General features: G+C 36.6%; 1 protein-coding gene across 2 annotated transcripts; it reads left to right on the plus strand.

Moving 5' to 3' along the window:
* Positions 1-4,493: 4,493 nt before the first annotated feature.
* Positions 4,494-16,537, plus strand: LOC114157141 (Fc receptor-like protein 5). Of its 2 annotated transcripts, none has more exons than XM_028037963.1 (9): positions 4,494-4,623; positions 5,872-5,907; positions 8,702-9,004; positions 11,570-11,842; positions 12,486-12,728; positions 12,820-12,942; positions 13,858-13,926; positions 14,647-14,697; positions 14,793-16,537. In XM_028037963.1, the coding sequence occupies exons 1-9, from the start codon at positions 4,596-4,598 to the stop codon at positions 14,849-14,851; spliced, it is 1,185 nt and encodes a 394-aa protein (XP_027893764.1). In that variant the 5' UTR covers positions 4,494-4,595; the 3' UTR covers positions 14,852-16,537. The 2 variants fall into 2 exon arrangements, with proteins under 2 accessions (XP_027893764.1, XP_027893765.1); XM_028037964.1 differs by having other exon boundaries at positions 12,823-12,942.
* Positions 16,538-16,812: the final 275 nt, after the last annotated feature.

Raw genomic sequence — 16,812 nt, forward strand, 5'->3', positions numbered from 1 at the left:
AGTTAATGATGACTGTTTTGATAGTAATTATAGCACCTCAATATCAATAAATAAAGAAGTAAATAAATTCCCTCAAAAGATTCTATGAAAACTTTGAACTACTTTTTTAAAATCTTCTAGGTATTTTGGTTCTGTGAAATAAATACATTTATTTAGGTGCAATTTGCCAAAAGGCATTAAAAAAATGTAACTAAGCTACACAAACAACTCCACACATTCCTCTCCAAGAATTACATAATGCTGAAACGAAAGCCTCTAAAAATGTCATTTTTGATTCCACATTTATACCATCATGAATGAATACATTTGTTTATGTAATGGTTTAGTTTTTAATTAGTAGCTTTAAGTTTTATTTTTGACCCCCAGCAAAACTGATCACATATTTCAGGATATTAGTGCACAGATCTTCTTGAAGTTTAGGCTGTCGGAAGAACAATGCTACAATAAACTTTATTAATCCTTGTAAGTCTGAAAGAATATTTAGTTCATAAGAAGGAGCTTTTACATCCCAGAAATGACTGTGTGGTTGGTGTTGCTTTTGAAAACGTAACAAATAATCAAAAAGCACAGTGGGGACATTTTGAGAAAAATTAGAGGAAAAGAGGAAGTCTTTGAAATAATGTTGCAAAGACAAACTTTGGAAAGAGGAAGTAATTCTTACTTTCACATCCATCTATCCATGTGTGGTTGAAGACATTTTTAACAGAGAAAGCAAATGGTTGCATAATCAGACACTCTGACAGTTAAAAAAATTAAAGAAAATAAAAATAAAAACCAATGAGGTGATGCAATGAAATAAATATAATACTTCCACAATTCTGTGTCAAATACAGAAAACAAAAGTCTTTTACAGACAAAACATTTTACTTTTAATGGCAAAATTAAACATTACAAAGCGTATTAGAATCTATCTATCTATCTATACATATAAACATTTCCTTCTCACCCTCCGCAGGTGGTCTCTCTCATCCTCTGAGCTCGGTTCCTCTACCAGAGGACTGGGAGCTTGATCTTGGGGTTTCCAGTCCATATTCTGCACAGATGTTTCTGTACACTATGCCCACCACTTGGTTATGTCGTTCCATGTACGCTTTCCCTGCCAGGATCTTGCACCCTGCTGTCATGTGCTGGACTGTCTCAGGGGCCTCCTTGCACAACCTGCACCTTGGGTCTTGTCTGGTAGATCTGAGCCTCTATTGCTCTGGGGTTTAGGGCCTGTTCCTGTGCAGCCAGGATGAGTGCTTCTGTGCTGTCATTATCTGAGATATTCGCTGAGCACATCATCTGTTGAGGCTTTGTCCTTGATGTATTTATGGATCTCGGATGTTTCATCCTGGACAGTGGGTCTCACACTCACTAGTCCTCTGCCTCCGTCCTTACGGCTCGTGTACAGTATCAGGGTGGAACGCTCCATGCATGGTTAGTAGCTTCCGAGTCATAACATCCGTGGTCTTTATCTCCTCCTTTGGCCAGCTAAATATTCCTGCAGGGTATCTGATTACTGGTAAGGCATAGCTGTTTATCGCACAGAGCTTGTTCTTCCCATTGAGGCTGATTCTCAGGCCTTACCTTATTCATTGGAGGTATTTGGCTGTGGCTCCTTTCCTTGTGAGGTTGCCATTTGCTTGTGGTATTCCCAGGTACTTGGGAATATCTCTCTCTCTCTCTCTCTCTCTCTCTCTCTCTCTCTCTCTCTATATATATATATATATATATATATATATATATATATATATACAGTACAGACCAAAAGTTTGGACACACCTTTTAATTCAATGACTTTCCTTTATTTTCATGACTATTGACATTGTAGATTCACACTGAAGGCATCAAAACTATGAATAACACATGTGGAAATATGCACTAAACAAAAAAGTGTAAAACAACTGAAAATACCCCTTATATTCTAGTTTCTTCAAAGTAGCAACCTTTTGCTGTGATTATTGCTTTGCACACACTCTGCATTTTCTTGATGAGCTTCAAGAGGTCGTCACCTGAAATGGTTTTCACTTCATAGGTCAACCTGCCCTGTCAGGTTAATAAGTGGGATTTATTGCCTTATAAATAGTCATGAAAATAAAGAAAACCCATTGAATTAGAAGGTGTGTCCAAACTTTTGGTCTGTACTGTAAATACAATCATATGAGTTTGGTTTAATATTATTGTTGGGATTTGTGTTTCACCCTTTCTGCAGTTCTTTTTGTTCTCCACCAGAGGGCGTCATGAAGCACGGTTGACCCAGCGGGTCTGCTGCTGCACACCTGAAATCAATCACGCCTCATCAAGTGAAGCTCAAGAGTCTGCTCCCTGCTGAACAGTGTTAGCCTGCAGTGGTAACGCCAAGTCCGCTTGTTGTTTTTCTTCTTGATATTCATGTTCAAACCCTGACTTACCTCCTTGTGTTTCCTCCTCTGAGCTTACTCCCTAATGAAGACTGGATTCCTTTCCACTCCTACCTTTGGCTGCCTCAGTCACCTGCAAACCTCCACAGATTGGCGTTTGGCAGCCTGGAGCTCCTCTTTCCCTGCTCCTCCCACGGTTCATTCGAACCTGGTCCATCCTCCATGGTGCTCCTCAGAGTTCAGCGAGCTACGTAGTCGATCACGTGACTTCAGTGATGTAAAAAAAGTGTTTCTATTGCAGCTTTGTGAAATAAACCAATTTTGATTATAGCTGAGTTCACTGTTCGTGAGGATCTTTCTAGGAACCTTTCTGGCAGTTTTGGTTTTTGCATGAATGTTTGAGTACCACATTAATCTTGGATATAAAGTTTGGCAACATGCTGTGCAGCAATTGCTCCTTCTAATGTCAGCACATCTGACAACTTTGCATCCAAATAAGTACATGCAGCGTCACAAAGCTCATTCAGGAGTCAGTTGTACAGAAGTGTTTGACTGCCAGAACTATTAAACGAGCACAGGAGCTGTATTTTGTTTAAACAAAAGAAAACTTGTTTACTTGTTGGCAGTAATAGTCAAATGCTACCAAACAATGTATTTTCCTTCCTCTCTGAGCTCATATAGGAAATGATGCAAACGCATTTGTGGAAAAAAGAAATACATCCTGAGCTTATGTGATTAAGTTAAGTTATGTGGTCAAGTTATGAAAGTTTTATGTTTGCAGTTAAATGCAACATCTGACAGCAATTGTCTCTCTGCACTAAAGGTTATTCTGCCTCTTCTTGTACCACAGGAAGCTGCAACAGGAAGGAACGTAAAATAGAAGCAGAGCTCAACAGAGTTTTCAGATACGAATCAGGTTCTCTTCTTTCTGAGGGAATGCACACAAACAACTAAAACTCATTTCTCCGACTAGAAGCAGAAGGATTTTAGCAGAGAAATACTTGACTAGGTTTTGCAAAGTAGCACAAACAAACTTGATGAGTTTGATCTTCACTTATGCATCAGTTCCCAGTATAACCCCAGCTTAACCTGAAGTTGACATCATTTCACACAGTTGGCCTCGTGTTTCAAAGCTTAACCCTTTGTGGGGACAACAAGAGAGAAGTGCCAACCCAAAGGACGCGTCTGGGAACGTTAATTCAATATTTGGAAACAAGGCTAACACAGACTGAACGGCTTCATTCACTTCCTCTACTGCCATTGCTAAAGCTAAAAGCAGACTACAATTCTAAACCAAAGTTATTGTTCCCAATTTCTTGTTTTGCTTGCTGATTTGCCCAGTAGAAAATCTCCTGGAGGGAATCCAGGGGAAGGGGACAAAACCTGGACTGTGCTGTAAGTGAGATTTTATTCAAGCGGAATCACACAGGAAGGCAATGGCCAGACCAGCTCCTCAGTGAAACTTCCTGGATTTGCTTATCAATATTTTTACAGCCATTCAGATAATTCAGGATTAGTTTTGTTTTGCTTCTTTTGTTACAACTTTTTTACATCTTTATGTGTATAAGTCTAATGTGATAATTTAATGCTGAACAACTTACTGGACTTGGAATCCTAGGACTGAACCTGATTGACAATTATTGTTGCTCTTTCTTGTTGATTCTACTTCCTGGACTACAAAAAAAGTAGTCCAGGAAGTAGTTTCCTCAACTTAGTCCTCATATGACCAACAACACCAAACTTCCTCTTTCTGGAACACTGACTGAAACCTCAACCATCTCCCCTCCAATGCTGCAGCATGATGAGCAGAACTCAGTGACACTCTAGGAATGTTTTTGATGATGGAATAACATGAGGTAGAGCTCAAAAGTGTATTTTAGATAATATTGCCCCTGTTACCTAATATCAACAGAACAATAAAGCTTCATTCCTCATGCAACAGTTTTTAAATTGTATTTTTCTAGATTAATGAAAAATTCTATATAAATTTTCTCACCAACTGAAGTTTTGGTCAGAAGTATTAACTTCCTCTTTCAAAAATATACATATGTGAATGACGTGTGAATTTGACTGAACCAACAACTTATTTATGGCTGGACAGAAAGTACCAAGGCAGGAAATGTTTTTTTTGTTCTAATAGACAAATGTTAAGTTTCCGCATAAGAAGCAATCAGTAAGGACAGATATTCAGTGAAGACAACACTTGACAATCCTCTTAAACCGAGAACCACGATTTTAGATCATGATTTAAACATGACCAACACTTTGCTGTGCTTATTAGGTAAGTATGTCACATTTTCTCTTTGAATGGTTCGTCTGTATAATGTGAAAAACAAAATGTTTGGACTTCAATTGCTGAGATGTTTAGTTTGCTTCAGTCTTTACTCTTGCATACAATTTATATTTAATACCCTCTCAACATAATTTTGGTAAATTTTGAATGTGGCCAGAATTTCTTCATGAGCGTCTGAACAGACAGTTGAACTTGCGATGTATTTAGCATATTTTTTGTGAACAGGTGGAAACACTTAACATTTACACCACTAATTTATTTACATAAAAAATGTCAATATCAAATCATAAACATTATTCACTCTCCTTTTTTCTATATAATGATTTGAATTATGTTTTCTTAATGTAGGACGGTGAGGAAAAGCTGAATTGTAATTATTCATGGAAAATGACCAATCTTGTGGTTTCTGTAGCCTGATTACTCTGCCAACTCTGCTACAGCTTCAGTTGAGGAAGTCGGGATCAATTGAGAAAATTATTTTTACATCTTCTTTAGAGGGGCTTTAGTCTGGGGTTTCCTTCGTACCTTATGGATTCTATGAATTCATAAGTTTCTCACCTTGGAAGTAAAGACTCGGGTCCATTTGCTCAAAAAAAAACTTTGCTGCCAGAATCTCAGTCTCTGAAACATGGCGACTCAGATACCTTCATAATCTTACAGGGATATGGAGGAAATTAAACATTGCAGATCTCTTTTGCCCATTCAGTACATATACAGATTGTGCTTTATGACCTCCTCACTGTAATAGGATGCTTAATGTTTAAAGCCTTTGAGATCCAATGAAGGAACTGGCTTGAAGTGGGTCAACAATGTCTCCATTAGAACCAACAGGATCAAAATGACTCTGCTTTTCTTCGTTCATGAAATGTATTGATTCTTGTAATATTATTGTTGTAAATGATGGGATTTTAGTTCTGTTATTTTTTATGTTGGTTTTAACAACATTGATTGCCAAATAGACAATCAATGAAAATTAGCTTATTTCCGCTAATTCAGGCAAATTCACCTTCTATAATGTTGATTAAAGTGAACTGCCCCTTTAACAAAGTAAAATAAATAAATGTACTAAAAGCCCCATTTGACCCACACTGTTGGATCTAAAATATGCATAGCTGCTCCTCTAGACGTATGTAAAAAAAAAAAAAAAAAAAATAGCAGTAAATTTATTACATGTGTTTTTTGTTTGTTTTGGGGTTTTTTTTATTCATATCTAACAAATTGTAAACTTTGCTTTAGTTCCCAGTTTGCTCCTCTGCTGTGGAAAACTTACAGGTAAAACAAAAATCTTCTCTCATTATTGTTGACTAGGGCTGTGAATATTGACTGACATCAACATTTGATTCTATTATGTCTCCTGTTCATTCATCTTCATGCCACACCAGTTAAACGTTGCCTCAGGGAAACTCAGACAACTTTTACCTGCACTTAAACTACTTTTATTACTACTTTTATTTTATTTTATTATTGTTGGGATCAGTGGCGCAAAAAGTGGGTATGCAGGGTATGCAACGCATAGGGGCGCTGCACTAGAGGGGGCGCCAAAACCCCGTCTCGAAAAATGTTTTTTTCTTGTTGGCATTTTCTATAATTAACAGAATGAAATGATCATTAACAGGGGAACAGCACTGATTAGGCGCCCCTCTGCTCCTCCCATGCAGGTGGCTGTGCACGCACCCCTAAGAGTACGCAGGCGCGTTTTTTTTATTTTTTTTTATTTTAGACTACCACTCGTAGTGCACTTGACAAAATGGAGCGGCAGAAAAAAAAGCTGTCCGGGGCGCAAAACAGAAAAAGGAAAAGGGAGAAGGATAAAGATGTTGGCGGGATGAAAAAAAGCCTTTCAATGTGGTTGAAAGATATTAGGTAAGTACCGTCAGTGTATTAGCAGGACAGGAGGGCTGTAAATAATCAAGTTAGCTAAAGCTAGCAGCTAGCCTAATACGGAATCGTCCCATATTTGGCTGTTAAAAGTTGCCTCCCCTATTAAACCATTAAGGGACGCGATTTGTTTTGTATTTCTATGAATATCTGATACATAAACCTGTCACAGACACATAACCGCGCACTAAGTAAGAATGACCGAAATAAAACTCAGGAAATATTAACACAGGAAAGCTAAAGCTGCTGTGGCAGCAGTGCCCAGCTATGGTCCAACACTTAGCCCTCCTGGGTGCATTTTTTTCACTCATATGTATTATGGATTCTTTAATTAAAGATGAGTTGTTCAAGTTCATGCGTGTATCAGACAAATTAGTCATCAGAGTCACTAAAGCCCTTAAACTCAAAAAGGTTGGTGACCTATTTTACCAACCTTTTTGGCAGGGGGACACTTGAGTTTAAATGTCTTATTCAATACCACTACAGTGGTGTTGTGATGTATCTGATAAGTCAGATCAGATGTAATGTCCAATCAGTAACTGTTATCCAACAAGGAGTGGCCTTTACCACACAAAATGGGGGACACATTTAGGCAGTACATGGTTGTAAATGGCCCACAGAAAGTTTCTGATGGTCCATATCCAAGATCAGAGAAGAATAAGAGGTGTTTTTCCAAAGCATACTGTTTTCGTTTACTGTCTAATGGAGAGAAAGTTGAACGAGATTGGTTACTGTATTCTAAAAATACTAACAGAGTCTATTGTTTTGCATGTAAGCTTTTTGGTGAAGCTAAAGTTCTTGACACATGCCTTGTGGAGGGGTATAATAACTGGGGATGTCTTTCAAAAACACGGAAGCACCATGAAACCAGTAGTTCTCACATAAATGCTTATCTGACGTGGAAAGAAATGGCATCTCGCTTACGCCTAGGTAAGACTATTGATAGTGAACTGCAGAAAACCATGGCAGCTGAAAAAGCACACTGGAGAAGTGTGTTGACTAGAGTTATCGACTGCATACTTTTCCTTGCAGAGAGAAACTTGCCACTAAGGGGGAAAAATTCTCAGTTAGGAAATCCTAAAAATGGAAATTTTCTGGGAATCCTTGAGCTCATAGCACAATATGATGTAACACTGGCAGAGCATCTTAGAAAGGCTGCCTCCAAACAAACCACTGGATATCTGACATGGTGCACTCAGAATGAATTTTTAGATTCAATATCAGAGTGTGTTTTGAGTAAAATATCTGCCAAGATCAAGTCCTCTAAGTACTTTGCAGTGGAACTGGACTGCACACCTGATATTTCAAAGCAAGAGCAGGCCTCAGTCATCATTCGATATATGGGGGGGCGCCGAAGATATGTTCGCATCCACCTCAAAAATATGGAGTTGCGCCCCTGGTTGGGATTAATACAATGAGTTTTCCTGTTGGGAGAAAAAAAGAAGTGTGTTTTACTGGCAACTTGGCATCTGGAGAACCTTTGATCTTTTGAACTATAAATAGCTGCGAGAGGCGTTGGAGCAACAAGCCCGTTATACTTGAAGAGACTCCATATGAGGCGTTTTGGGGAAATTGTAGTCGCCGATTGAACAAACGAATGGATTCAAGATAGATGCTGAGAGAGTTCTGGTGGAGCCACCCTCCATTATTACAGTAGAATATATCATTGAATAGATCAGTGTTATATCCTGCAGAACACTGATCATTGAAACTATTAAGATGGTTTAGTCAAGTTTCCTGGTATTGTGGACCACTGTAGGCCACACCGCTGACACACTTTTTCAGCTCTGCCCACATATCATTTGCGTGACAGAGATCAGATCTCTAACGGTCACTTTAAAACACCGACTTTGTCTATAATCCACTTTGTAAATAACATGATACATGATTAGGTTCCGTCTCCAACTGGATGATTTGCCTTTTTTATTAAATTTTTTTTCCAACTCCACACACAGTGACAGAAAATGATAATATTTTTCCTTATGATGCAGGAGTCTAACTAGGAAGTAGAGGCTCTTTGAGTCCTAGAAAAATATAAATAAACATTACCAATATGAAAAACATTTCAGTTCTTTCTTCAGTTGCTGATGGAACAAAATCTACCAATTGAAATGTGTTTTTCTTTGTTGAGTCTGTTTCATTTTGCACAGTTTTAAGATGATTAATACATCAATAATTCTGTTTTCAGCAGCACTAAAGCCAGTCCTGACTGTGTCTCCATCATGGCCGAGTCCTGGAGCCTCAGTGAACCTGAGCTGTGAGGTTAAACCTTCATCTGCAGGATGGAGGTTCTACTGGTATAAAGCTGTTCCTGATCTATCACAGAACAACTATACATATGATCCATTGCCTGGCAGCATTTATATGACTGTAGAGAACTCCATCATCGTTCCTGGACAGAACCAAACAGCAGGATTTGCATGTATAGCTGGAAGAGGAAACCCAGAGGATTTGACTGATTACAGTGAACCAAAGTTTGTCTGGTGTTCAGGTCAGTGTGATTCAAACTAATGAACTAATGATCTGTCATTCAGTTTAAGTTAATGTGTGATTATCTGCTGAAATCAATATTCATTTTTGACTTAAAAGTGTGTGAATCATCTTAAGCTAAGCCTATGCTCACACTGTTGCCAGAAGTGACCAAATCCAATTATTTTTTTTTCTCTTATGCGACCTGTATCTGATCTTTTTATGACAGTCTGAACAGCACAGATTGGATTTTTTCCAATGTGATCCAGGTGACTTGGATATGTGGTTCAAAATCTGATCCATATCTGATCTTTTTAAATCTGTACCACCAGGTCGCCTTCATCCTGCATGTTGTTGATATTCGACAAACGTCACTAAAGGTTGCTTGTAGGAGGCAGACAGATAGAAAAGGTTTTATTTCAGGTTGATTTTTTTTTAATTTCTTTTATCTGTTTCTTGTTCTCCAGATTCTCATCCAGCAGCGTCTCTCACAGTGAGTCCTGACAGAGAGAAACGTTTCACTGATGAGAAAATCCAACTGAACTGCAAAGGAAACTCTGCTGACTGGAGAGTGAGGAGGTTTACAGAATTATATTATGAGCCAGATTTATCAAACTGCTCCACCTGGGGAACAATGACTGGATCCTCATGTACCTTCATCAGTCCCCAGCACCACAGAGCAGTGTACTGGTGTGAGTCTGGATCAGGAGAGTTCAGCAATGCGGTCAACATCATTATAAACTGTAGGTTTATTTAAATGTTTTTATCTTCTGACTTTAAAAGTTGACGCCATGTTGTCCATCTTAATTAATAATGTGTAGCTTTACTTGTGAGTTCTGTTTAATATTGAAAGACATAATAATCAGTTTGACAACATTGCACAACTTTTAATGTTTTTTTTTCTTTTTATTAGTAGCATGTATGTTTCAATTTTAAAAAAGCTGAGTGGTTCCTTTTAAATGTTTCTTTTACTTGTTTGGCGATGCCACCGTCTTTCAATGCTCACAATTTGACTCTATCAGGTTTTTATTATTAAAAATAAACAAATAAACTGTTTTTCATTCCAACAGCACCAGAGTCCATCCTGACTGTGTCTCAATCATGGCTGAATCTTGGAGCCTCAGTAACTGTGAGCTGTGAACTTTCCCCTCCGTCTGCAGGATGGAGGTTCTACTGGTATAAAGCTGTTCCTGATCTGTCACAGAACAACTACAGATATGATCCACTGCCTGGTAACATCAGTGGGACTGTAAATAACTCCATCATCATTCATGGACAGAAACACCCAGCAGGTTTTGCATGTAGAGCAGGAAGAGGAAACCCAGAATATTTTACATTTTATAGTCGACCAAAGTTCATCTGGTCTAAAGGTCAGTGTGTTTCTGTTCTACTACTAAACTTATATCTTGTTATTGACCAACCTGACATCCCACTGATCACATGTTTCAGGTTTTGCTGCACAGAAGTTTGTAAAATTAGATTGTATGATTAAAGATTTAGTTTACCAAACAGAACTTTATCCAGTGGTGAAAATAGATTTAATTTCCATTCATAAGAGCTGGACAATAAATCATTAACAGTATATATTGCAATAGACGAGGTCAATGTCAATAAATAATACATCTGATAGAATATTAAATAAGTTCACTGAAGTCCAACGCAGAACCGCACAGCATTCTGGGAGATGTAGGCAGAGGAAAGGATTTTACCGCTCAACCTCTCATAGTCAACTAACTCACTGGTTACCTAGCAACAACCTGTTGAGTAACATGCCTCATAAAAAACATTTAAAATAAAAAAATATGGAGAGGAGTGATGAAGGAAAAAACAGGAAAAGTCGCCTTGCCAGTCTTTCAGTCTTTAGAATATTAAAACAAAAATAAGCAGTAATTATTGATATTGACTGATATGAAACTTTTCATATCAGGTGGCTGAATGAACTCTTTCATCATGCCAATGTCCACACAGTGCTTGAGGCGGCATGCGTCTTTTCAGTTTTATTGCTGAAAACTTTTCTTAAGTTTTCAGCCGCATCATCCATCCAAAAGGACAGAGGCCCAGACTTCCCTCACCCCAGCAGACAAACATAGACCCTCCAATGTGTCCTGGGAGGAAAACCTGACCCCTCAGGGTCAGGGGTCAGGACGCCTCCTGGACGTCTGATCAGGCATCCAAATCAGATGCCTGACATTTGATTTAAATATATAAAATATAAAAACTGCGGAAAGCATTTGTAAAAGGTGGAAAAATAAGAGATATTGATTGGATAATCACTGGAGATGGTGTAAAAAATAATTCAGTTGCTGTATTTTTCATTCATGATCAACTATCAATGTGTGTTTAAAGGCCTTAGTTCAGAGGATTAAATAAGCAGCTGGACAGCTGAGACAGTTAAAAACCACTGAGGTGAGAAGTGAGGAACAAAAATATCAAACACACAGTTATGTCTTTGGGATAAAGAGGTTTTTCCACCTTTTATAAAAACAATGCTGCAAAAATGTTACAATTTTTTTTTAAAATCTGAACAAAGAAAAGATTTTCCTGTTCTGTTGTTTGTGTTGATTTCTTTGTTCATGTTGTTTTTCAGATCCTCATCCAGCAGCTTCTCTCTCAGTGAGTCCTGACAGAGAGCAACACTTCACCTCTGAGTCTGTGACTCTGAACTGTGGAGGAAACTCTACTGAGTACAGAGTGAAGGAGTTCACAGAATCAGGTTATCTGTTTCAATACAACTGCTCCACCTGGTGGTCAACGACTGGATCTTCATGTACCTTCAGTAGTCAATGGTCCCATAAATCAGTTTTCTGGTGTGAGTCTGGATCAGGAGAGTTCAGCACTGCAGTCAACATCAGTTTTCAACGTATGTTATTATGTGTGGTTTTGATTAATTGTAGCAGCTTCTCATAAAATTAACTGCTTAATGTTTCAAAGACTAAAAATAAATATACAAATAATTTCAAAGTGAATGAGAACTTTTCCAGACAGCCTAGTTTAAAATCAATCAGATGATCACAGAAGAAGAAAATATATGTTTAGAATAATTAGAAATAACTCAGAGCCTCTCAGAATATTTTTAAAGATCAGATAATAAATTATACCCAAACTTTGAAAACATTTGTAGATTTTGGTTTCCACAATTTTTGGAATCATAGCGCTCATTTATACATTTAGTTTATCAAGTCTTTTCAAAATGTAACATTTATTTATCTTTTGATTACATTTTTACTCTACTGGAAAAATCTCAATATTTCTTTTCTCTTTCAACACAGTTTAAGCAAGTCTGTACTTTTAAATTCAAGTTACTTCTCTTCATCAAAACGTTGCTTCCTAGGTTGTCAGTAACTGTGTGGTCTGTAGTTTCTGTTAAGTTCATTGAACATTGTTGGGGAAAAGACATAAAATGTCAAACAAAATATATGTTCAGTTCATTCTCTGTAACTTCCTCTAAGGTTTTCAGCAGCTCATTTCTAACAGGACCTTAATATCTTCTGACTGGTTTACAGATGAAGGTCTTCTCCTGGTGAGCCCCGTCCATCCTGTGACTGAAGGAGCTTCTGTTACTCTGGGCTGCAGACTGAGAGGAGAAAACCAACTTTCTAATGTGTTTTTCTATCATAATGACAAATTGATCCAAAGTGACAGCAGAGGAGAGCTGAATATCTCTGCAGTGTCTCAGTCAGATGAAGGTTTCTACAAGTGTGAACATTCAGGAAAAGTTTCACCTCAGAGCTGGATGGCAGTTAAAGGTGAGCAGAGATACGATATTTTAATGAGAAATAATAATCTGAATTAATGGAATGTTAGTATAGTGCAGAGTTATTCTCTGATCATTTCCAGCAGCTAAACCTGCATTAAAGCCTGGAAGCTCTTCATTTCCTGTGATGTTGGTCGTTGGACCAGTGATTGGAGTCGTTCTCTTAACTCTCCTGTTGCTGCTGCGTCGGTTCAGACAGACCAAAGGTGAGGCGATGAAGTGGTGAATTTGTATGTTTCGCTTTTATTGTTCATGGAGTTTAAGACTCCATGACCTTAGTAATGGAGTCCTAAACTGATATAGCAAAAATAACAATTTTTACTGTTATAGTATTTAGAGAATTTGTAATTAGTTTGTTGAATTTAATTTGATGCATTTTTTAATCAAATAATACTTGCAACAGTAATAAGTCTTTGAAATCAAGTGTATTTTACTTGACAACTAAATCAGTAAATAAATTAAACGAACTCAAGCAGTCGAATATTTTAGCTCCAAACCTGAACCAGGTCTAGAGCACCAAAGCTAAAGTTACTTACTGAAAAAAAATTGCTCTAGGATAAGGTTTTTTTTTTGGCTGTATCTATATTTTTTGTATTTCACAAAACTGCAATCGAAACACTTTTCACATCACGAGTTTTGACCGATAAATTTTTTATTTTATTTTTTTTAATGCGATATTAGTGGAATACAGTCAGTTTTGTGCACATTTATAATGTAAATGTAATCTTTTACAACGATATGATACCATGTGCTTTAATAGAGGTTGAATCAAAGTTTCAAATGGCCTTCCGGGTCATTACTGCCACCTACAGGTCAGAGAGAAACGTGTTTGAGAAATTTACTGGTTTAATTGAAAAATGTGTTTCAGGAACATTTTTAGGATCCAGTGTAGTTTTCTGTTAATGTCCAGCCTCAACCCTCCACATTCCTGACTGTTTCATTTTCTCCACCATTTTGTGACAATTGTTGCAATATGCAATTGTGATATTTGATCAGTATTTTTATTTACAAACCCAACATTTAAACCTGTCCGTCGATGTTACAGGTCCATGTTTAACAGAATTTTTATATTTATTTAGGAAGGACATGACATAAAATAAAAATGTCTCTTTTGTGAAAAGGTTCTGGAAGAGTGGAGACTGTCTACCAGGATAATCTGCAGCAGCCATTGTACTCCTCTCTCCTGCATGGTCAGTGTCCCACTTTGCTCTCAATGTTTATCTAACATACATTATATTCATGTTTTTTATCCTTAATGTCTGATTCTCAAAAAGGAAAGAAAAAAAATCCTCTCTGCTTTGACTTTTATTCTGTTTAATGATATACCAGAAAACATGTATTTTATAAGATCAAATCATATATACATTATTTTGTTTTAACTAATTACTGTATTTATAGAGAAGTGAATAATAATATGATGCAAGAATGTTATCTTTAAATTCCATTCAGTCTAGCCTTATGTAGCTTAACATAGCCACTGATCCACACAATAAAGATGATTTTTGGCTTTCAACCTATTTAACATAAATTATATAACTATACCTGATGCTGTTGTTTGTTCAGTCCTCTGAACAAATGGCAAATATATTTAAGTGTAACTTTTTTCTAAAAAAATCCCCCCATATTTTCAGTCTTAGCTGTTTTGACTACAACCAGCATGTTGAACCACAGTGCAGCTTGGTTTTTACAGCAGTAATAAAGTTTCCCCTCAGTTAACTAGATTCATAATATAAATGGTTAAAACTTGTTTTTTAAAATAACATCCATCTATTTAAAACATTAATTTGGATGAAATGGATTTAAGTTAAAGGTGTAAAAATGTGGATAGCGTTTCTAATGTTAACTTTTCATCAGCATCACTGACAAGATGAGACGTTTTTAACTTTCCTGTGTTTATCACTGACTTGTAGGAGATCTTGGTGTCTACGAAACAATCAGACAGCCTGGAAACTACGTAAATGGTACAGTATAAAGATTAATTATCATATAAATGCTGTTAAGATTTGCAGTTATACAGCGACTTCAAACAGCAATAAACTGAAGGACTAAATTACAGTTTCAGGTCAAGAACAACCGGTTTATGCTAATGTCAGCGCCTGGTCAGATTCAGCCTGAAGATTTTGTCAAGAGGAATGAATCAGCAAAATCTGGAAGTGATCAGTGTGAACAATATAGTGAGGAAAATAAATATTTGAACACTTTATGACTTTGCAAATTCTCCCACTGAGAAATCATGGAGGGTCAGAAATTTTCATCGTAGGTGCATGTCCACTGTAAGAGACATAATCTAAAAAAAAAGTTCGGAAATAACAATGTATGATTTTTTTAAAATAATGTATGTTTGTGTGACTAATAAGTATTTGAACACCTGGCAATCAACAGAAATTCTTCCAACATAACAATAAATCAAATTGTGTTAAAGTTCTGTTTTGGGGTTTCGAAGTTTCTTCAGAAACTGAAGAAACATCAAATTTCTCTTTAAAATGTTTTCTTTGGTTTTTAACTCAGTGTTTTTAGAACTGAATATCTGAGTTAGTGTGTTGTTATAGAGAGGAGCCTATTTAACTTACATACATGCTTTATCAAAACATCAAACAACTTTTTATCTTTTTCCTTTTCAACTTCTATCTTTTTTTATCACACTTAACATAAATAAATGTGTAACTGGAAAATGAGCCTCTAAACCTTCTAGATTGTAAAACCACAAGAATCAAATAAAAAATATGTTGAATAAATACAGCCTTTGTATTTTTAGCATCTTTCTAATTACACAGTTTGCATGTTGACATTACCTGTGATCAGGCAGAGAAAAACTACATATTTCACAAGACAACTTCATTATTTTGACAGTTTTGGAAAGTCATTAAGATTAGATAAAGTCCTAAAAGGGTCTCGGTAGAAATAAGTTTCCTAGAATGGAAACATTTCAGTGTTTTGTTACCTGAGCCACACATGGTTAACCCGTCTGCCTTGTGTTCTTGACCCTCTTCATGTTTATTATCAAATGAATTTTACTATTTAAATGAAAAGGGATTGGGTGCAATCCTGCTCCTTCAATGGAGCAGGAAAAAAATGAGACAATTGCAGCATTTACTGGACTTCATTAAATACATTTGAGCTTTCCATACACATGAACCTCTATCCTTGAAGTTCCTACTAAAACAATAAATGGGTGCAATTTTTCTAGCAACAATAACTACTGTAAGGTCTTTTCTTTTCTTTTTTTTTTTGGAAAACACTGACGGCATGCATTTTTCTTTCAGGAAATAAAGTTTAACAAGATAAGAATAGATTCAAAGGATGTTTCCATGGTAAAACTTGTACTGTTGTAATTCATTTAGTTTTATAAGCTGTCCTGCCTCATGAAAACTCATAAGATTATTGAAATGTTGCAAACAGTTTGCCGCTGTGTGGCAGGGCTAAAACAAACCGCATCCAAGGTTTTCTTGTGATCAAGTTCATTTTTATGAGAGTTTATACAGTTTGTGCTTAATACCACCGTATGAAAATAAATATGTCTCTGTGCTGTAGATAATTTTGTCTCTTCGTTTTAGACGGGGAACTGAGATGGGACAGAAAAAAAAAGGTGTGAATTTCATCAGAGTTTTCAGAAGTCCACTGTGAGTCGGGTTCTATTGTTTCTCAGGGAAAGTACACAGAAAACAACAAGACTCACTTTTATTGGAAGCAGGTTAGACTCTTGCCACAAAACATGACGACTGTCATATTTATAGAACTGTTTTGTCAGAAAACATGTTCTCTATCCAGTTGAAAAATGTGTGTATATCACTGCAATTATGGGGAAAAACAACCATAATTTAAACATGTAAAATAATCTAAGTGATGGCATACGTTCTTATTGACCAACAAAAAATGTTTCATTTAATTCAAAACATAAAATTAAAATGGGAATATTAAATTGTAAAGTTTACTACAGAATACATCACCAGGAAAAGGTTGATTTATAGTTTAGCTACATGTTTACTCTTCAATATAATTTCATTATCTGACCACTGAAAATATGGAGACTTTGAACACAAAAGGTAATATCTTTACGTGTGGTTGCTAACCACACT

Source organism: Xiphophorus couchianus, chromosome 14 (assembly GCF_001444195.1).
Source record: "Xiphophorus couchianus chromosome 14, X_couchianus-1.0, whole genome shotgun sequence".
Taxonomy (NCBI): Eukaryota; Metazoa; Chordata; class Actinopteri; order Cyprinodontiformes; family Poeciliidae; genus Xiphophorus; species Xiphophorus couchianus.